The following is a 22,665-nucleotide window of genomic DNA, read 5'->3' as shown; positions in this document are numbered from 1 at the left end:
CTGCGGCTGATTGCCACATACAGAATGAAAATGGGCCAGTCTGGGCTATTAAAGCATAGGGTGGGCCTCCTCCTGCCTCGGTCTAGGGCAGGCCATTCAGTCAGGTGGAAGAAATTAACAAAATGCCATTCTACTAGGTGAGAATCCAGTTCATGAAAAGGTAGTGAAACAAGTTAAAAAGAAGAGGCTAGCGTTCTTTCAGTCTCATCATTTTAGAAAAGTGAATTTTCAATATTCTATTTAACGAAGCCATGGTTGCTGCATTTTTACTTTATGCAACTAACAACCATTGACAAAGCCAATAGTTCTGGCTCGTTGTAGGTGTAACGTTACTTGTTGTGTTATATATCCGGATAGAATGACAGAAGAGGCAAAATACCAGTCGGGCAGCACACTATGGCAAACAGATTTTTAGCTTAGGTGTTTTAAGCCATGCCCTTAATTACATTAAACACCCCCTTTGGAGAGAAGTCCCCCCCCCCACCCCCCATTTTTTACAGCTTAAAGCCTTGGAAACAACACCATGTCACAGCCTTCTCATGGCCTGGCACTGTGCATCACACATGACTCATGATTTCCACTTTTTCAGATTGCCTATGTGCAGGGCATATTGAGCCCTCAGCCATGCTTTAGGAACTACAGCAAGGTGACATTCTTGATGGGTCTCTTTTGTCTGCAACTCTGCAGACAAAGGATCAGCTCATAATTGATATGAAAAGGTGGGCAAGCGAGTAAGTGAAAGGATGGGTGGATGGATTAGTGAATGGGTGAATGAAAGGGTGAATGGATGGATAATGAAAGGATGAATGGATGGATAATGAAAGGATGGATATATGAGTGAGTGAAGGATGGATGGATGGATGAGATAAAAGATAAATGGATGTATGGATGGAAGAGTAGATGGATGGGTAAATGGGTGGATGGATGAGTGAAATAGTGACTGATGGGCGAGTGAATGTTGGATAGATGAGTGAAATGATGGATTGATGAATTGATAAGTGAACGGATACACAGATGAGTAAAAGGGAGGATAGATGGACAAAAGGATGGATAGGTGAGTGAAGGAACGAAAAGGTGGATGTATGAGTAAGGATGGACGGATGAGTAATAGGGTCGATGGATTCATGAGTGGATGGATGGATGGATGGAAGGAAGGATGGCTAAGTGAAAGGACCAATGGAGAGAGAAAGGGAGGATGGGTGGATGACAGAAAAGGTGAAGGGAAGGATAAGTGACTAGGTGGATAGATAAGTTAGTGAAAGGATGGCTGGGTGAAAGGGTAAATGGCTGGATGGATCAGTGGAAGAGTGGATGGATGGATGAGTGAAAGTGTGGCTGGAGGAATGGATGAGTGAAATGATGGATGGAAAGTACATGATGGATAGGTTTTCAAATGGATGAATACGTTTGGATATGGATGGGCTTACTTATATATTATTGTGCGACCTTCTCTGACGTGTCTGTAAAACGTACCTTTTGTCCCGAAGTTTTGTCCTGAATTTTGACCCTTTGTCCTGAATTTCTACACTCACCATCCTGAATTTGCACCTATGCCAGTTTGTCACCCTAGCAGGGGTGAGAAGGGAGGGCAAGGAGGGGGCTAATTGGGTGTTAAAAACATCGCCCACGGTATGATGGTGAAATGATTTAAACCATTTTAAAGTGGCTAATCTGAGAAACGAGCACGCAGGGACACGGAATGGGTTGGAGTAAGATGAGGTTCACTGCTGTTTGCATAATCTCAATGCACACACCTCCGTGAGCCCCCGCGCCGAGCTCGCCGATGCCTACAGCCGGTCCTGAGTGCCCAGGACCCTTATGACGATATTTAGCTCAGGGACATGTGCCTGTATGTCCAGTATTGTTGGTTCTCTAATAAAACGAGCAACCTTGGTGGTGTAATGGAGATCCCCCAGCTGATGTCTCAATTTGCTGCGTCGCCTACATTACCCCGCCGAGAACAACTATCCTCCCTTTAAACCGTACCGAAGTTCTGGATAGCAGTCTGCATGATATAATGGTACTTCCCAGACTTCCTCTCTAGCTCCGCCCTATCCCTTCTCAGACTACACTTCCCAGCTCTCCCGACTCAACAGTGACGTCGTCTGACATGGCTACCGCGGGGCGCAGGGTTGGAGCCCGACCATGTAAGTCTTGGTTGAAGGGATGCGGGGAGCGGGTGTTAGGGCAGTAGGTGCTCGCTGTCAAGCCTGGCGATGGGTGGGGTGTCATAAGCTGGCCAGGGAGCGACCGAAGGCAGAGCAGCTGATAGCATGGCAACAGTCTGTGTTTCCGGCTGGGTCGCTCGGGCGGGCCCGGGCTCCATGGTAGCCGCGGAGCCCTAGCTGCAGCAGTCGCTGGCCTCAATCTGCTCCATGGCTGCCGTGGAGCAGATTGAGGCCAGTTTAATGCCAGCAGCGGCCCCTGACAGGTTTTAAAACTCACTTGAAAACGCACATTCTCCGTCCGTTGCCATCGATTCACTGCATTAAGATTGTATTACCTGTCTTTTGTACCATGACCGGGGGACAGCATATGCGAAGTAGTCTCTGGCTTTGCCTTCTAGTCTGGCCGTGCATTCATTAAATGACTTTTGGCTGCTTCTAGGTGTGTGGATTTCTGCTGCTCTCTGCTGTGTTGTTTAATTAAAAAAAACAGTCTGCACGTTGTTTTCCTTTTTACTATCTGTACCGTTGCCACATACGAGCCTGCTACATTTTACAGCAGGTGAATTATCAAAGCATTGCTCAAATGGATTCCCAGATAGCGATAAACGCCAGAGCTGCTTACGCCCCTTGCTCAACGGTGCACAGTACTATGACGCTTCTACTACTTCAAACCTTCGCACTACTGCCTCTTTCGGGATTTTCAAAACATATCTTAAAGCTCTTCTCTTCCACAGACACTTCGATCAATAATTCTGGCGAAAGTATGCGATATATAAAAATGCATACATTCACAGACCTCTTTCTAAGATGTAACCAGTGAGACACTAGAGTGGAAACTTCATGGAATCAGATTACGCTGGCTATTGCACCTGGACACGGATGCATCGTCCCATCTGTATCCATATGCAGAGTCCTGGCGCCAGGACACCACCTGGATTCACAAATCGCCGTTGTGTGTTAATTTGTTCTGCTTTCTTGCTATATTGTTGGAGTTACTGCATTTCCCCCCTCACAGTAAAGAATGCATGCACATAGCCTTTCTTAAAGATAAACTGAGATATTTAGTCTTTTATCAAATACTTCGCTGTGTGCCTTTTAATTTGACCAATTAAAAATTCATCTTCTGACTTCCCTCCTAATTCCTTATCAAAACTCTTCTATTAAAGTACAGCTTAACTCTGCCAATACAGTGTGTTCATCAAATAGGTCCTTCTTTATTCCATACTGTTGTATGTAGTTCCAGGATGTTGCTTTGTTATGAAATTACATTTCTAGGGCATCTGAGGGACAACATACATAAAGCTGCCAAATATTATTAAACACTTTTACCTGTCCGAACTATTGCCTTTGCAATTGCTTGTTTTTCATGTAAAACAATTCATATTAACACCTGCAGGAAAAACAAATATGCAGTCCTCAGTAAAGAGAGTAGAGCATTTGTGTCATCCGATAAGCGAGCAGCTCAGAATGCAACTGTAGAGACTGAGGCAGACCTAGACTGTTTCAACAAGGAAGAGGGAAGGTTGCCATGCATTTAAATACAAGACCAAGAACTATTATGAAAAAAGCAATGATAAAGTAAGAATTGGCACCGCATATAGAAATTCTTGTAGTATGCTAACGTTTGTAGCATTAGAAAATTAAAGAAAGCCACAACCTCTCTGTCTGGTCGTGCTGCTTATATCCATAGGCAGCACAACCCAACAGAGAGGGTAATTATAGTTGTGTAGTAGTCTCATATGAAGTTTTATGCAAACACTTTAGCAGTGGCACACACATACTTTCAACCAGTTATTAGTATTAGCTGAGAAAAGAAAACTTTATTAGGCTGCGCCAAGACTTGATTAATAGTCTCAAGCAAAGGGCTGAAAAACGCTGATTGAAGAAAGAAAAGGTCTGTAAGGGGCAGCCTCAAAACCGCTTCTCGGTATTGTTAAAATTAGAATCAGGTCAGTAGACCACTGTGCTGTCAAATTACAGACCTAGAAAGAAATTATATGCCCCCCCGAAACAAGAGGGTAAACTTCGTAGCAGTTCAGAAGCATCAACTAGATACCAGGCAAAGTTATCAATATGTTAGATTTCCTGTAGTGCCAACAAGGCCGATTTGTTTCATATGTATCAGGAGGCAACCTTGTTTGATAAGATATTTTCTCTTAATTTGCCCCCCCCCCCCAACATTACCGAATTCCTCAGTATTGTGCCCATACACATGTATTTGATTTTCTATTATTAAAAAGACTAAACAAACCAGTAGTTGTAAGTAGTAATCATTGTGGCTGATAATAAAAAAATAACTGCTTAAGGTGCCTTTGGTTCTGCCCAACTAAATGTGTGTTTGCTGATGAACAGCACTCGGGCCATCTTCTGCTCTCGTAGAAAGTTACACTAATGTTCATCAGCTCTTGACTTGCCCTATCTTCATGATTAAAACACTAAGGGATAGAACCAGATGTTTGTGCAACATAATATGTACTCAGTCTCCTCAAGAGGAGAGGCTAGCCTTTTGCATACATGGCAGTCATTACTGCAGTGAAAAAACTGCCTGTGCGAAAGTCTCCAATACTTTGCCTTTGGTTCACCCAAATACAATGAAACAAACTGTGCAAAAACGTTAAAGCATTGATCCTTTTGTATGTTTTTTCAGCGCTTTAGAAGACCCTTTGTCTTTTGACAAATACAATATATCTGAGTACATGAAATGCAGACGGCATGTAGGTTTTCATCCTTGCATATTATGGTGTTTCAACTGACTAGATTTTAAAATGACTGCTGATTTCTTTTTACTTTAGGTAAACCATAAAGAACAAACGATGGACGCACAGTTGTTTTCCCCATTGCTAGGTGGCATTTCAAGTTCTTCACCATCCCTAGAAACATCCCGCTTATACAGTAACTGGTCGGCATGTGCTGATGATGTTGCCTTACCAGCTGCGATACAAGAATGCACAAAGAAAAGGTACATTTAGTTACATTACGAGCATTTTTATAGTGCATTTGTACACTTAGCAGTAGCACTTTTAGAACTTAAGCACTCTTCTACAAGGTGTTGGCATTTCTCCTTTGACTGCAGTTGGCTATTGTGAATTAAATGTATTTGTCAGTGAAGTGATGAGATTGTTGGATATGTTTTTTAATACAAGCATTCTCAAAATTGAGGTGTGTGACCTCTTAGACTTTGATGTTTACTTTTTACAATAAAGTTGAACAGTTGCCCGTTGTCTGGCCAGAAGTGATAGTGCTATATAAAGTCATACTTACTGAATGCAATATCTTTAGAGCTGAATTTTGCATGTGGATATGTTCTACTTTAGCTTGTATATTCTAAATGAGCTCTTTGAAATGAAAGTAAGAAAGATCAGGGTTTATACAGGGAATTTAAGCCTTGTATTGCAAACCTGTAGCTAATATGTGTATTTACAGGGACATGACAGGGCCTGTGGTGATCGCCCAGGGAACCAGACAGGGATGTCCTTGCTCCCCACTTCTGTTTGCACTGAATATTGATCCGTTTATACGAAAAGTAGAGCGAAATACTGCAATTCCGCCAATAACAGTGCAATGGTATGAAAGTTAAATTTTACCATATGCGGATGATCTAGCATTAGTGACCCCCAAAACGGAAATTGCACTCAAAATAATCTAGGAGGTATCTCTACTTTTTTGGAAGATATCTGGCTACTCTTTGAATAAAGATAAGACTCAAATTGTTAAGAATGATAAGATCTTGATGGTAGACAAACGAGTGGTCAAAAATGCAGTATATCTGGGTGTCTGCATATCATCCGAAGTGGAGGAAATTGTAAAGGAAAATTTGAAGCCTTTTATAGGGAAGACTAAAAAAGAGCTTTTTAGATTGAATAATTTGCATCTTACAATGATTGGAAGACGCAATGTGATCAGATGATTTTCTTTCCTAAAATCTTATATTTTTTAGATCTTTTCCCCTGGAAATCTTTAATGAATGGTTAAAATCATTTGATGTTATCTTTGCAAGGTTTTTATGGGCTTATGTCAAACATAGAAGGGCATTGAAATATCTCTCACTTCAAAGAGAAAGAGGATCCTGGGCTCTACCAAATCCTAAATTGTATTATTGGACCACCACGCTGCAATATAGTCTTATCTTGCTTAGGGAGCCATCAACGAATGAACCCACAAAACCCATCCCTTCTACATTCGAGTTGTTAATTGGCAGGGAGGCGCCTTTGGAGACAATTAGAGCAGAGCTACTATAAAAAAAGTATGTTTTAAGTGTCTCCTGGGAGTTTATACGGTATGGTCACTGTTGTAACTTGTGTTTCCCTGCTGCTCAGCTTGTATGTATGATGTGTGGAATGTTAGATGATTGGATCACCTCTTCGGAAATTGATGAGTTTAGGAAGACTGAATTGCTATACTCCAATTCAGAATAACCCAACTTGCCAGAAATCCTTAGGGACGGCTATATACAACATTGGGTTCAATCAGGTATAGATCAATTAGGTACTTGTTTTTCTCCTTCTGGCTTTGTAACTTTTGATGACCTGAAGTTAGTTTGGTGTTAACAATAGGGAGATTACCTACAGCTCAAGGGGGGTGGTCCCAATGTTTTTTATATAAAGGAACTGATGAAGATTTTATTAAGCAGAATATTATGCTTATCGGGACAATATATCATTAAATAAATAATGAAATGAAAGACTATCTTGACAAATTTTCTCTTAAATGGCAAGGAAAGACAGCGATTTCAGAACTCAAGTTCGCTAAAGCTTTTATATTATCTCAAGACTGTTTCAATGTCGGCTAACTAACAAGTGCCGTTTTTTAAGACCTGTGGTATGCTATATTACACACCAGCTAGAATTGTGAAATGGGGAAAGGGTAGGAGAACAAGCTGCCCCGGTGTACCACATTATGAACAGATGTAGTTCATATGTTTGCTACATGTACCTCTTTAATCCGCTTAAAGAATGAAATCAAAAATAAATTGAATTGTAAATTGAATATAGAAGTATTGTTGACCCCAAATGTAATTTTACTATGTCTACAAGAAGAGGAAGTGACTCAGGAAATAGAATATTTTCTCGCTGCCTCGAAGGCTATATTACGACTAACAATTGCCTCTGCATGGTTAGACCCTCAACCCCCACAGTTTCAACCGTGGTTGGCTCGCTTATTAGCAGTCTCCAATCTGGAGAAAGCGGTCTGTGCTAGAAAAGGCTATCAGGCAAGGAGGAGAGGGCAGTTAATATAGGCACCCTTATCTAGATGAGAAAATTGATGTAGTATGTATGCTTACGGTATAGTATGGCGGTGCCCACAGATCTTCCTTTTTTTAGCACAATGCACTTTGAATTTTGTGATTTACGTTTGTTTTTCTTCCGAAGTATTAATGGAGGGTTTTCGATTGTCAGCTCAGTTAATGAATTTAAATTATTCTTTATGATTAATTTCACCCAGTTTATGAATTACAAGTTTTACTGTTTCTTACTATCGAAGCCTAGGGGGGGGGGGGATGGTGGGCCGATTGTTGGAAATTAAATTGTTGAAAATGTGCAATAAAAATTTTTTTTTAAATAGAAATGAAAGTAAAAATTGGGGTGTGTTCTTAGGTGAGGACCTCTCAAGTTACGTTATGGCTACAGCACCTTCTTTTGCATGTGAAACTGATGCATGTGACTAAGAATTTAGTTCGGTTTTGTGAGAGATGTGCTATTAGATTGTCCGCGCTCTGTCAAATCTTTGATTTGGTTTCTAGTTGTGCATATTATAGAGCCAGAAGTTTTATGATCTGGTTAGCAGAGGAGAACCTTTATGTATTCAAAAGCGTTGACTAGTGTTCTATTAGAAGGTAACTGCTATTGGGAGCTCCAAGATGGCATATTTTGTGACATATCTGACCCGTGTTAGGTGTTTTTCGATGTGGTGTGGTTAGTGTGTTGTGTTGGGTGATTTTATTGTCCTGTGGTAGCAAACGAAGAGTTTATGATTTGTTGGGTTCATTCTGGAAATATCCTTTAACCCATAGCTTACAGTCTGAAAATGTTTATTGACAAACGAAAAATAACTTGTCTTTGGATCACATAATTGGTGGGGGTGAGGAGTGGTCCCCGTGTAACAATTGATGGAGGCAAGCTAAAGTAGTGCTGGCAAGACCCAATTTCATACTCTACTATATAACAAGCTGCTAATATTGGTCACATGGTAAGATAGTGGAGAAGTGTGGCTCAGTGGTTAGAGGCGGCAGACCCCGAAGCTGGGATCGACCGTGGACCAGGGTTTGATTCCCCGCCTCAGCGGGTCTCGGGCTCCAAATTCCACGGCCTCGTCAATTCTCGCTCCGGTGCCTACTCGACTCACGGGGTCTCACTCTGCAACTCTGGGCAATAGCTTGCTTAATATCCACGACGTCCCCTCGCGGCGGGATGCCTGGCTTTCACCCTGTGGACACCCTGCGGGGGCCTCTCACAGGGGAATACCAGGACGGGTTCCCTAAGCAAGCGCCAGGATGCCCTTTGGGTGACAGGTTGCGCTATATAAGTACACCTACATTTACATTTTACATTTTACATTTACATATCACTCAAGGAATATGAACAGGTGTTTAGATGAGCTCATGAGAACGACCTTCACTAGTAACAAAAACATAAACTGCTTTCTGCTGCGCAGGCTATTTCAGTTATTTCGCTCCTTGGGAACCAAAATGAAAGGTGCTTCAGCATCCAAGTTGGGTACATCCTGTTTGAGGAAGCGGGTTTTAGTGGCACAAATATGTATGAAATCCATGTATTTTTTTTCCCCTCGCAATTCCTCCTTCTTCTAGAATCTTGTTTTCACAATCATGACACTTTAGTATTCATGAATTATGGTGCTTCCTGTGCCACGTCACTTTCCTGAGATTCTACAGTACCATAATCCAACCTCTAACCATCATAATACTCGTCATCATCCTGAATTGTCCACGTGTAAGATCAGGAAGTCATCTTGCCTCAGTTAATACTTTTTAAAAATTCCTTTTATTTGCATTTTCATAACAAAAATAACTATAACATACAGTGCAATGCAATATTCATAAGTTAGTCTGCTTGTCATATCAAAATACCAGGGCCTTTGTCACACTAGGCGGGTGAAATCACAGTTCCTGTAACACAAGGTGTCAATCAACATCTGCATTAGGGGCATAGTACATTGATAAGTTTCCCAAGGACCGCGCTATACATTACATTCTTAGGGCATGTCCCCCTCGAGTCATATCATACAATCTTTGCTTTCTTATTCATCTGCAGCCACTGAATTAAGTCTAGTAACATAAGGCTCCCATTTGTCTCTCGGACGAGATCTGGCCGGCAGGAGTTCCCAATAATTTGTCAACTGTGCCCTACAGTATGTTACACTCGTACCCCACTCCTTCATCGTTAGGGGCCTGGTTGCTCCCCAGTGTAAGGCGATCTGTCTTTTGGCCATTAAGAGTAATCTCTCTGGCAATTTACATAATTTCGGTCGCATTGTCTCAAGGACCCCAAGTAGGGATGTCAATGGTGTGCTGGGTTGGTCCAGCCCAGTGATTGCTTTTATGTGGTGCAGTATTGCGAGCCAGAAATTTGCTATTGGTGTACACTGCCACGGCAGATATAAAAAGGTCGCTTGGAGGGGGGGGGGGGGAGTACCACAGCGCCAGCAGCAGTCATCTTCACGAAGCCCCATTTTATGTAGCTGTATGGGAGTGTGGTAGGGGCACTTAAAGTGAGTAAGCCGGAGGCTATAATTGGGCGTTAAGCGCTCCAGCTGCTGACAACCTGGACCCCATTGTTCATCCGTGAGAGTTATTCCCAGTTCCTCCTCCCATGCCCGAGAAATAGGAACAATGATCGGGCACGTCTTCTGTGTGATTTTGTAAATACGTGAGATGAGCTTTTGCCCTGACTCCACCGCCAATAAGTTTTCCAGTGCCGGCAAAGTCTGTGGTGGGTCTAGAAATGTGGCGAATTTACTCATGCAGCATGCACGGAGCTGATAATACTAGAGCATGTCTAGCGCTGCGGGATCTGCGGATTCACACATTTGCTGTAGCATGAGGATTGTGTTGTCAGGGTAGAGATCGCCACCCACCGTGATGTTATGGATAATCGCACGCGCCTGTGCCTTTCGTTCCATAAGCGGGGGGGGGGGGTATGACGGATTGTTAAGGAGTGGTATGGATAGGGTGTAGAGTACATCTAAGCGTGCCTGTTTTCCAAGACCTGCCAGTGCCCATCTCATAACTTGTACCATGTCTATTTCGCTGCATGGGCGTTTGTATGGGTGGTATACTGCAGTGGCCAATGGTAGAGGTGCAGCTCTGTCTACTTCTATTGACCCGTGCGGATGAAAGGGCGTAGGGTGCACCCAGAAATGTAAAAACGGTGCTTGTGCGCTGTATGCATAAAGAACAAAGTCCCGGGCTGCCATTCCCCCCTGCTCTTGTGGTAGTGTTAAAATGTCCCCCAGCCCACACCAATTCAATCATGAGCGAACTTATGGTGTTGAAGAAGTGCATCTGAAGTGGAAGGGGGATGTTAACAAAGAGAGAAAGTAGTTTCGGCAATATGATCATCTTGGCCACCCCTATGCGGCCCGCCAGGGCGAGGGGAAGGGTCTTCCACCTTTTCACCCTGCCTTCAATCTAGGCCACCACCCTGCCATAGTTAGCAGTCCTTAATTCCTGCAGATCAGTGCTGAACCATATGCCCAGATATCTGATCGGGCCCGATGCCCAGACTAATGGCTAGTCAGTTGCAAAAGCCTGTGTTCCAGGCGTGAGCGGGAGTATCACTGATTTACTCCAGTTGATATTGACTCCTGAGAGTCCACAGTAGTGCACCACTTCGCTTGTCATGGGCGACTAATTGTCTTCGGGATCAACCATGTTTAGAATAATGTCATGCACATACGTCCATCATCCCCTTTTGTATCACTTTGTTCGCCCTAAGTTGGCAGGGTATGCTCAGACGTGAGTCCCTTGCTCACTTGGCCACTGGATTCAAGATAGCTGGCTGATGAGGATTATGAATCCGAAACCGGTCCCAGGATGCTTGTTTCCGGTCCAGGGAAGACCTGGCTTGGCAGTTCGGGCTGGACTGTTCCCATGAGGCACAGGGTCAGACTGATTTGCATATGGCCATGTCTGAACTGGGGTGGCTGAGTGAGCTAAAGAATGGTGATAGATTAAACCCAGAGCAGTTGACCTGGGGTGAGTGTTTGATTTGCTCAAACGCTCCGTCCATCATCCCCTTTTGTATCACTATGCGCATACATTGACACGGTAAGCGCTCTGGTTGTGAAGCCGATCCCCCTGTTCGTATGATGCTGCGGTATATGCTCCGCCAGTGGTTCTGTTGCAATCGCGAACAGTAACGGCGATAGGACAGCCTTGTCTGGTGCACTGGGAGATAGCTAGCGGTTCTGATACTAGCCCATTCCCTCTGAGGCGTGCCGTGGGTCGGGTGTAGAGAAGCTGGATTTGCTGGATGAAGACTGGATTTAGGCCCATCCTTCTGAGAAGTGGGAACAGGAATCCCCACTCAAGGGAATCTAACGCCTTTGTGGTATCCAAGAGCGCCGCCGTCGTGGATACATGTGGTGTGAGATAGTGCATTAGACCAAAAAGTGTTCTGAGATTGTGACGTTGATCTACCCGGCACAAAGCCGGATTGGTCCGGCCGTACTGTCAATGGAAGCAGTGGTTGGAGCCTGGTGGCAAGCAATTTGGCAAAGATCTTGGCGTCCAGGTTGATCAATGAGAGCGGACTGTATGAATCACACTGCTGGGGATCTTTGTCTTGTTTAAGAAGGGTAATGATGATAGCCTTGTGCATAGATTCTGGGAGGATCCCCTCTTGTAATGCCTCCTGATATACCGCCAGGAGACGAGGGGCGAGTAACTCGGAGTATTCTTTACAGAATTGCGCAGTGAGGCCGTCCGACCCTGGTGCCTTATCCGCTCACATGCTGCCAATGACCCAGCGTACATCCTCAACGGTGAACGGTATGTCCAGGTATTCGCGGTACACTCTGCTGAACCATATAAGTTCTATTAAGTCAAAATAGTCTCCCTGGACTGTGTTCTGCTGGGTTATTTGAGATGTGTATAGCTTTGCATAGAAATCTCGCATGGTTACCAGAATATCGGGAGGGGAGTGTACCAAACTGTTGGAGGGGGTAGTAAGCGCTGTGATAAAGGTGGAGCCCCTAGGTGGTCTCAGGAGATAGGAGAGTGTCTTTCCTGGCCGATCCCCTTCTCCATATCTTTGCGCGGTCGCATGTTTGTGTAAAAACTTTATCTTCCGATCGGCCTCTACTTGATACTCGATCAATTTACGCCCAATATTTCAGCTGATGGGTTTGTGAAAGACTGCTTTTCCAGAGCATGGAGCTTAAGGCGGTCCAGGCGCCACGAATATCTCTGAGCACCATGGTTTGTCCCACAATGCAGTGTCCAGGTACAACCACCCTGAAGGCCTCCCACAGCGTCTCAACGGATGCCACAGACCCAGTGTTATGTTCAAAGTGATCTGTGTGTGGAGCTCCTCCCTGAAAGCAGAGACGAGTAGATCGTTTGGTGGTGAGTGCCATGCAAAAGATGGTCTGTAGGGTTTGGGTTTTTGAAGGGTAGGAGTAACTGGTGAATGGTCCGACAGAGTACGGCCGTGATGGGATGCCTCCGAAACCTAGGTGTGTAGATCCGAGGACATAAGCCAGAAGTCAAGTCGCGACCATGCATTATGTTGCAGCGTGATGCATGTGCCCTCCCTAGTGTGAGGATGGAGAGACCACCAGGAGTAGATTAATCTGTAGTCGGCCATCAATCCGTTCAAGAATGCAGCTGCCTGTGGGTGATGTGTGCAAGAGGTGCCAACCCTGTCCTCCCCAAGCGATAATACTGTGTTGAAGTCTCCACCCCAGATTAACGCAGCGTCTCTCATAGATTGTATGTGGTGCCACACCTGCTGGTAAAAAATGGGGTCATCGACATTAGGCCCATAGGCATTGGCGATTAGGACCTGTTGGTGAAATAATACCCCTAATACTAGCAAATAATGCCCTTCAGTGTCACTTACCACCTTCACAGTCTGCCAACGGATGGCCCTTTTGATTAATCTTGCCACCCCACTAGAGTAGTTGGAATAGCATGAGGTATATACCTCACTCCAGTTTGCGGTCTTCAGTCTATCGCATGTTTTCCCCTTCAGATGGGTCTCCTGTAGGAGGCACACTGCTACTGAATGTCTTGTGAGATAGGATTGCACCAGCCGTGCCTTCCTCTGGTCATTACGGCCATTTACATTCCACGTAATGCATGTTAATTTAGACATATAGTTGGGAAACAGAATTTGTCTCCGAGGCAGCTAGAGTCCCTATTTATGAGTGTGTAGTCATGGACTCTCTGAGGTGTCTCACCCTCTGTGTGACGACAAAGTCCGCTTAGTTACAGGTATTTCCATGTTGTATAGTATCCTGTTGAGAACATGAAGTGCATTGAAATAAATAAACAATAACAGTCCCAGCCCTCCCACTGCCAACCCAATTAGGTTTAGATTCAAACCTGACCACCCAAATGATTAACACAAGCCTAATAAAAGTTTGACTATAGGGAATCATCCCAGAGGGGGCGTGAGGTTGCGGTGCACTGCCCTGTCGCATCGCAACAGGGTGGCCGAGCTTCAATGGAACTACCTAAAGACATTGGCATGATAAAAACTAAGAGCATGGAGGATAATAATATTCTTCGCTCCCTGTGTAACACAGAGCCAATCACCAGACAGGATCCCCTGCGAGACTAATTTAAGCAGTCTATCTGCTAGTCATTGTCACTTAGCTGACTCTGCGACGAGCTGTCCTTGACACAGCCTTTGTTGCGCTGTTGTTGTGCATGTTGTTTGGCGAATTTCATTGTGGCTCTCGCCTCTGTGAAGGACAGAGTTTTGCCGTTGACGTGTCCTGGGAGTTTGGCGAGGTACAACATTGCATATTTAGTTCCAGTTTTCTGTAGCAATTTCTTTGCTAGGCGGATCTTGCGTTGGCCCGCCTGGAATGCCTGCGTGAAGTCTGGGTACAGTGAGATGATATTATTCTGGTATTGTAGCTACCCACGCTCCTGGGCCAGGCCAAGAACAGTGTCTCTGTAGTTGAGCAACCAAGCCAATATCGGCCTCAGCAGGGCACCAGGTGGCGGATGAGGACCAAGGGTACGGTGGGCACGCTCCAGCAGAAACATGGCAGACCGGTCAGTTCCAAACAGTTCCTGAAGGAGGCCCTCAACATATTTCTCCATGGTGGATATATTTGTGGATTCCTGAACTCCGGTATTGCGTACGTTGTTTCTCCTCGAACGGGCTTCGAGGTCTTTGTTTCGCGCCTTGATGACCTCTGGTACTTTATCCATACAGAGATTGTGATCCTGCATTTTCACCTGGCGATCATCTGCGTCAGAGACTCTCTTTTCCAGCACATTCAGTCGGGTTTCGGGCTTATACACCCTGTGCGACACTTGATCCATTTGGATGGCAAGAGAATCAATCTTAGCATCTGTTTCTTTGAGGCAGACCTTTACATCACGCAGCATGGTCTTTGTCGTCCTCCTGCTCTGGTTCCAGCTGCGTTTCAGGCACAATTGTCTGTGACATCAGCTCGCTGTCCACTTGCCTAGTGGAGCGTTTGTCGAAAGATATTTTCGATTGTTTGTTATCCGCCTTTTCCATCGTACTTTTGCGATGTGGCAGTACCATCTAGGGCAGAAAAGCAGGTAGGCCGCGCCCGAGCGGGTGAGACCAAAAAAAAAATCCGCAGCCTTGTTGTCCTTTCCACGCTACTTCCCAGTGGTGTCTCGCAGGTTCAAGTAGCTGGCCACCAGGAGAAGAATGAGGGGAGCAAGTCTGCAGTGCAGTGAATCAGCCTGTTGCAAGGGTGGGGAGATCGGACTCCCTCCCGGAACCACACCACTGGAAGGCAAGAATACCCCTCCGCTATATCTCATCCGGGATATCACCATTTGTAGAGCGCACTACTCACCTGCGAGGGTCTCAAGGAGCTAAAGGGGGAGGGGGGAAGAGGGGAGAAAACTGCAACTGCTCCAACAAGCCAGGTCTTGAGAAGTCTCCTGAAGGTCAGTAGGTCCCGGGTCTATCGAAGGGGAGGGTGTTCCATGTCTTGGCGGTGAGGTGGGAGAAAGCTCTGCCCCCGGTTGTAGTTCGGTGGATGCGTGGGACAGTGGCGAGAGAGAGGTCAGCAGATCAAAGCTAGCGGTTGGGAGTGTAGAAGGTGAGTCGTTTCTTGAGGTATGTTGGTCTGGCGTCGTGGAGTGCTTTGTGAGCGTGGGTAAGGAGTTTGAAGGCGATCCTCTTGTTGACGGGGAGCCAGTGCAGGTCTCTCAGGTGGGCAGTGATGTGGCTGTGGCGGGGGATGTCGAGGACCAGGCATGCCGAGGCGTTCTGGATGCGTTGAAGTCTTTTCTGGAGTTTGGCTGTGATTCCAGCGTACAGGGCGTTGCCGTAGTCTAGCCTGCTGGTGACGAGGGCCTGGGTCTCTCCCTCAGGTTCACTTCCCTCTCCCTCCTTAACATCCCTCAGTTGGACTGTCTGGGAATTAGACTCGAATCTTCTGTCTCCCCTCTTACCTGTGTTCTGGTTTACCGTCCCCCACAATCTATGCCCAATTTTTATTCGAACTTTGGTGACCTGCTCTCCCAGCTCACCATCAACAATTCTAAACTCCTAGTCCTGGGAGACTTCAATTACTGGCCGTCAGACACCCATGAAAGCCCCCAATCCCTGGCTTTCACCGATCTTCTAACTGGGCTTAATGGTATCCAACACATTCATTTACCCACTCACTCCAAGGGCCACACCCTTGACCAGGTGTGGACCTATAACCTTGAAATCAAGTCGCTCACAATCTTACCTTGCCTCTGGTCCGACCACCATTTAATCTCTTTTCTCCTCCTGGTTCCTCCCCCGCCCCCGCGCAGCCGAGGCCCTTTCCTCCAAGCTCGCAACTGGAACAAAGCAGACCTTGACTTATTCCTCACCTCTTTATCATCCTCGGTTCCGGCCGCTCTTGGCCCCATTGACTCCCAAGAAGCTGCACTAGTCGACTGGCTAGAATATGCCAGCGACAAGGTTGCCCCTCTTAAACTAATAAGATCCAAGCGCCCCCACGACGCACATCGATGGTTTTCTGATAGCCTTAAAACCTTAAAACTAGGTCTCCGCCAGGCCGAGCGCCACTGGCGCAGAAACTACGACCCTGTAAAGAAATTACCCTTTCTAAAATTATTGGGAGAGTACAAACTAGCCATTTCCGCTGCAAAAACTGCCTACTTTTCCACCAAAATCCTTAACTCTGCGCAGAAATCTAAAGATATCTTTGCAATCGTAGACGAGCTCTCACACCCGGATAGGGTAACTCTCAAACCTCTTCCGTCTCAAGCACTCTGCGACTCCCTCAACTGTTTCTTTATAGAAAAAATTATTAAAATCAAAAATAGCATCTCCTCCGCTCCCCCGGCTACACCATTAACTGAGGTTGCACCCCCTGTCAACCCTCATTCTTTGACTCAGTTCCCCCCGATATCAGAAGAAGTCTTCATCAGTCTGCTTAATAAAGTCTCCTCTGGCTCCCCCACAGACTGCTGCCCCCCGCGATTCTCCGGGCTGCCTTTTCAGCTTGCCCCACCCCTCCACTGGCCCTCCTGAACAACTCCCTTCTACTCGGTGAGGTTCCCAGTCAGTTTTAAGAACGCGGAAGTAGTACCCATCTTGAAGAAACCCAGCGCTGACCCTACGATCATGGCCAACTTCCGTCCCATCTCCCTCCTTCCCTACCTTAGTAAGGTACTTGAGTCATAGGTCACCAGCATCCTCAGTTCCTTTGTTGAGGACTCCAACTTCCTGGGCCCCCAACAGGCTGGGTTTAGACCAGCCCATTCAACTGAGGCGGTCATTCTCTCCTGTTATGGAGGAACTCTGCAGAGGTGCTGACTCTAACGCCAGCCAAGCCTTAATCCTCCTGGACTTGTCGGCAGCCTTTGACACGGTCGACCACTCCATCTTGGTCGACCGTGTCAAGGAGGCTGGTATTGGAGGGACGGCCCTTGATTGGGTTCGTTCCTTTTTGACGAACCACCACCAATCTGTTCGAATTTCCCAATTCTCGGCGGACAGGATGAAACTCACCTGCGGAGTCCCGCAGGGCTCGTCTTTGTCTCCACTCCTTTTTAATTTATACCTTACCCCCCTGATCCGCTCCCTCCGGGGAAGGAATGTCACTGCATTTAATTATGCAGATGACATTCAGCTCATCTTCAACCTTGACTCGCAGGAAGCGGCCCAGGATTTCCAGTCCACCCTTTGCCATATCAGCGACTGGATGGGCGCTCACCACCTTAAGCTCAACCCCGACAAGACGGAGCTCGTTCTTGTCGGAGGCCCAGCCAATCCATGGAACTCCACCTTCTGGCCCCTCTCCCTTGGCCCCCCTCCTAGTCCCGCTGAAAAAGTAAAAAGCCTAGGGGTCTACATCTCACAAGATCTTTCCATGCATCATCAGATCAGCGCTACAGTATCCTCCTGCTTCCACCAGCTCAGAAAAATCCGGAAAATAGCTCACTTCCTGACCACTGAAGCTCTCACCCTGGCGCTGTTGGCGCTAGTCATCTCTCGGATCGACTACGCCAACGCCCTATACGCAGGCATTCCACAATATCAGATAAAGAGACTTCAGTTAATCCAGAATCAGGCCGCCCGTCTTATCCATCGTCAGCCAAAACATCACCACGTTCGTCCCCTCCTTAAAGCCCTTCATTGGTTTCCTGTGTCGGAGCGCTGCAAGTTCAAACTTGGCTGCCTAACTCATAAATCCCTGGCCGGTATCGGCCCCTCTTTCATCTCCTCTCTTCTTCATCCGTACGCACCCCCCAGACACCTCCGTTCCTCCCATCACGCCCTCCTCCAGACACCTAGGTACAGGCGTAAAAAGCACGGAGGTCTTAGATTCTCCTTCTTGGCCCCCTCACTCTGGAACTCCCTACCTTTAAACCTCAGACTCTCCTCTTCCTATCCTCACTTTCGCTCTCTCCTAAAAACTCACCTTTTCCGTGGTGTCTATACATAAAGTTCTTCTTTCTCCCCTCTTTGCCTCCTCCTGGGTTGGTGATCAGCGCCAAGAAACCGTCCGGTGAACGCAGCGCTATACAAATCCTTTTTACATTACATTACATTACATTACATTACATGGGTGACCGTCCTTCTGGTTTCATTGGGGATCCATCCGTAGATCTTCTGAAGCATGCAGATTGTGTTGAAGCAGGAAGCAGGAGGAGGATACAGCATTGAGTTGCTGGGTCATTGACCGTGATGCATCCAGGATGCACCCCAGTTGTCCCAGGCGGAGGGGGTGGAGCCGAGGATGAGGACCTCCGTCTTGTCCGAGTTCAGCTTCAGGCTGCTGTTCTTCATCCATTCGGCGACAGACTTCATTCCTTCGTGGAAGTTGGTCTTGGCGGTGGTGGGGTCCTTGGTGAGGCAGTGGATCAGCTGGGTGTCGTCGGCGTATGAGACTATGTTGAGGGCGTGCGATCAGACGATGTTGTCGAGCGGTGTCATGTAGACGTTGAAGAGTTGGGCTGAGGGATGATCTTTGAGGTACGCCGCAGGTGACCTTGGTGGCTTCGGAACGGATTGAAGGGAGGCGTACTCTCTGTGTTCTGTCGGTGAGGAAGGAGGTGATCCAGTCCAGGGTTTTGTCGCGGATCCCCGTGCTGTGGAGACGTGTGCGTAGTGTGTGTTGGCAGACGATGTCGAAGTCTTTCACTCCTGCACGGTGAGGCCTTCTCTTCTGTGCCGCCCTCTGTAAGCGCAAGGAACTCGCCTTGCCAGCCAATCCCCTCAAGTGCGCTTTTTAACGTTTCTGAGCGTCCGACTGGGCTGCCGTGTGGTCGATCACATCATGTCTCACTCCTACCGCTCCATTCGGGGCCTTTCCCGCAGTGCGGCAGCCATAACCTCAAGGTATGCAGTGTATGGTGTGGCTATTAGGGATGGCCGCTACGATCACCAGTCGAGGACAGGACCTTCACCGGGTGCGTCTCGCGGGCCGGCGCTGCACCACGTTCCAATGTCTCAAGTTAGTGAAGCGCCAGACCCTCATTTATCTGTACGCACTGTGCAAGGTCCCTCTCACCACCCACTCGGTGTGTCAGCAACCGAGTCTGAGTGGAGGGCAACTATCTTGGCGCCAAATTTGTTCTCATTCACTGGGCCCAGTCACAGTTCAATAGCAGTTCCGGTGACGTTTTGGCAGTCTCCCCGGTCTGGCGCTACCTGCAGAGAACCGCGTCCGTATTCCCCCGCTCCAGCGCTGTGGAGCGGCTCAGTCGATCGTCTCCAGCAGGGAGGGGGGATGTCCCAAAGGTCCACTTGTCAGTGGATGCCGTGTGCCTCCGCCACAAGCCTTCGCTGGCTCTTGGCATGGTTCTTGTGTTGTGGCCCGTCCGCAGCCGCTGCTCCGCTTCTCAAGCCACGTTGTTGCAATCACGTTTTTGAAGCCAGTTCAGGCCCTGGGGCCCCCTCCGCTTCACTGGCCTGCTCGCTGGTGTGGACCGCTCCGTTGTGACCTCCACTGTCGGGTAGCGGACAGCCTGCACTCAGTCTCAGCAATCAGGCGCCGTCCCGGCCAGAGTCCTGGACTCGCACCACCGGAACCCGGCCGCAAAGTCAGATCGTCGATTCCAGCATTTCGCAATCAAATTTCGGGGTGCCAGTCACATCATAGCGTGCAGCTCCATCTTCCGCATTTATGCGCCTACTTTGGAGCCAGGATGAGGCAGTTTACTGCAGGATTTTTGCCGGATATTGTGCTCGGCTGGCAGAGCCCCTTTACCAAGCGGCCATCTTGCTGCTCGCTTGGCCACGCCCCTGCCAAATCAAATTGCAGTATTAATGATATGTGAGCCCATAACTCTTTACCATACTTTATAGATCTGTTCATGAATGACTGAAATGGCCGGAATATAGGTGCAACATACAACTCCAGTTATAGCACGAATGCCTTCTTTACCAGGCAGGATATAATCAAGAGCTGTGGTTTTTCTTTTTGTGCAAAATCAATGTACAATGAACCACTATTTGGGTGGTAATTAATTATGATACTTGTAGTTGATTTTGCTACATCTGGTAATACCTTGACAACTTGAAGTATCTCATAGATGTAAAGTCCCATTCTGTAGTTTGGCGTGAATGTGGCATAAAATCAAGTAGCCTGCAAAATGGCACTCAGTGTGTGACAGGCTTTGCTGAAGGATATGCACAATGCCTTGTCTCAGACTGTACATGATGGTCGGGATGCTGCAAAGGGTGTTTTTCATTGTGGACTGGACACTATGGATTCTGTTTCCAATGGTGTGACACCAAGCGATACCAAAGGGGATGATGGACGGAGCGTTTGAGCAAATCAAACACTCACCCTCAGTCAACTGATCTGGGTTTAATCCATCAACATTCTTTAGCTCACTCCACCACCCCAGTTCAGACATGGACGTATGCAAATCAGTCTGACCCTGTGCCTCATGGGAACATCCAGCCCGAACTGCCAAACTATGTCTTCCCTGGAGCAGAAACAAGCACCCCGGAACCGGTTTCTGGCTATTCAGCCGTCATCAGCCAGACTAGCTTGAATCCAGTGGCAAAGTGAGCAAGGGACCCACGTCTGGGCATACCCTGCCAACTTAGGGCGAACAAAGCAATACCAAAGGGGATAATGAACGGAGCACCAGCATTCTTATTAGATAACATGGCTGGATACGTTCAGTTGTATTTCCAGGTAATGCCCAAACTTACCGAAAAAACGTGATATTTGATGGATCAAGGCTCTAAGGCAAGAAGTCAGAATAACCCTTAATGCAAATAAAGGATCAGCTCACTTACTGGGATTACTCTCCTCTTCTTTTTGCCAATTGCATCAGTAATGTAGGAAGTTCAGACGATGCTGTAGGTTGGGTTTCACATAACCCCAGCAAAAACCCTCGACGCCAGTACAGCCACACATGCAGACGTTTCATGATATCATTGGTATAAGAGGTTCTGAAAGGCGATGCGGACTACAACAGCAGTACTCCTTGCTCCCCTCTTCGCAGGCATCTGTGTCAAAACACTTTAGTACACCCTTCAATCCTATGTTTAGATCAGTAAGCAGCAGAATCCAACAGTGCCTATTTTCCTGGCCTTTCATCACATCAGATCAATGGGTCCTTCAGATTTTCCGAAGATGGATTATGTTTTTCCATGTTTAAATGTATTTACCTGTCTACCCTGCTTCTAGCATCCTCTTTCACCACCCCTTACTCTTAGTTGAATCATGCTACAATTCAGTCAAAGGAAGTTTTGAAGTAGGATATCGAATTGGTACCGGAAACGAAGAAAGGACTGGGGTGGTTATCCTGGTACGTTTTGGTATCTAAGAATAACGAGGTACATAGACCTGCTACCAGTGCTCAGATTCTTGAACTTCTTCCTCAAGAAGAAGTTCAGAATCTAATGCCTACATAACCTAAGTGAGAATTAATTGAAGACTGGGTGGTGTCATTGGACCCACAGAATGTATACTTTCATGTGATGGTCCTGCAGTGCTATAGGAAGTACCACTTCTTTGTGGTATCAGAACTCTTCCAGTTTACTTCACAGCCCTTTCGACTTAACTTGGCCCTCAGGTCTTTACAAACTCCCTAACACTGTGTAATTGCTTTCCATTACGTGTTTGTCCATTAAAGAACATTGTGCATCCTACTTCTCACCCTTTAGTGTATGAAAGACATTCACTGAAATCTGTTGGTGCCATAGGCCGGCCACTTGGGATGATTTTTGGGCAAAATCCCAATATCAGTTGAACTCGCTCAGGAACATTGATGGTGGAAGCCTGTTGTCAATCAGATGTAGTAGAATATTTCATGCTCCCTCTAAAGCTCAAAGTAGTGATGTATGCGTCATCACTGGGCTGGGGAGGTCACCTAGATGAGGTGGAGGTCTGAGGGAATATCTCTACCTCATAAATCCTCTGAACTATGAGGCATCCACATGGATCAAGTTCTCTCCACCTTCTGTCTGGTGCAGATCAGTCCAGGTGTTGATGGACAGTATGACAACCCTGGGGTACTGCAGCAAGTGGGCTGGAGTGGGGGACTCCTGCCCTGTTCTCTGTAGTTTCCTATTCTAGAGTCTGTAGAAGATGCATTTCTTCATAGGTAGGACTCCTGTATTCATGCCCTCCTCTGCTGCTGATCTAGCAGGGAATGAGCACTGTTAATTCTGGTGGCCATGGATTGCCCTGAAGGGTTTGGTACTCCGAACTACTGAAGCCGAGCATCTGCTCCCTCTTCAGCTTCCTTTTCTGGAACTGCTGGCTGTCCCAGCAGAAAGGCAGGGTGCTGTACCTGAACCTCCACAGTCTACACCTTCATCTGTGGAGATTCAGTGGATGCAACTCAGGC

General features: G+C 46.8%; 1 protein-coding gene across 2 annotated transcripts in view; it reads left to right on the top strand.

The window, feature by feature from the left end:
- LOC147685171 (meiosis-specific coiled-coil domain-containing protein MEIOC-like) overlaps positions 1 to 22,665 on the top strand; it is a 312,693-nt gene that overhangs the window by 50,223 nt on the left and 239,805 nt on the right. The window contains exons 1-2 of one of the 2 annotated variants that reach the window (XM_086941078.1): positions 2,079 to 2,147; positions 4,961 to 5,127. In XM_086941078.1, coding sequence (XP_086797204.1) covers positions 4,982 to 5,127 — 146 coding nt within the window. In that variant the 5' untranslated portion in view covers positions 2,079 to 2,147; positions 4,961 to 4,981. Of the gene's footprint in view, positions 1 to 2,078; positions 2,148 to 4,960; positions 5,128 to 22,665 lie in introns of those variants that run through there. The other variant, XM_086941077.1, reaches the window with a different exon arrangement.

The sequence above is a fragment of the Lissotriton vulgaris genome, chromosome 10 (assembly GCF_964263255.1).
Source record: "Lissotriton vulgaris chromosome 10, aLisVul1.2, whole genome shotgun sequence".
Lineage (NCBI taxonomy): Eukaryota > Metazoa > Chordata > Amphibia > Caudata > Salamandridae > Lissotriton > Lissotriton vulgaris.
Note: the sequence above shows the minus strand (reverse complement) of the source record. Positions and strands in the feature narration are given on the sequence as shown.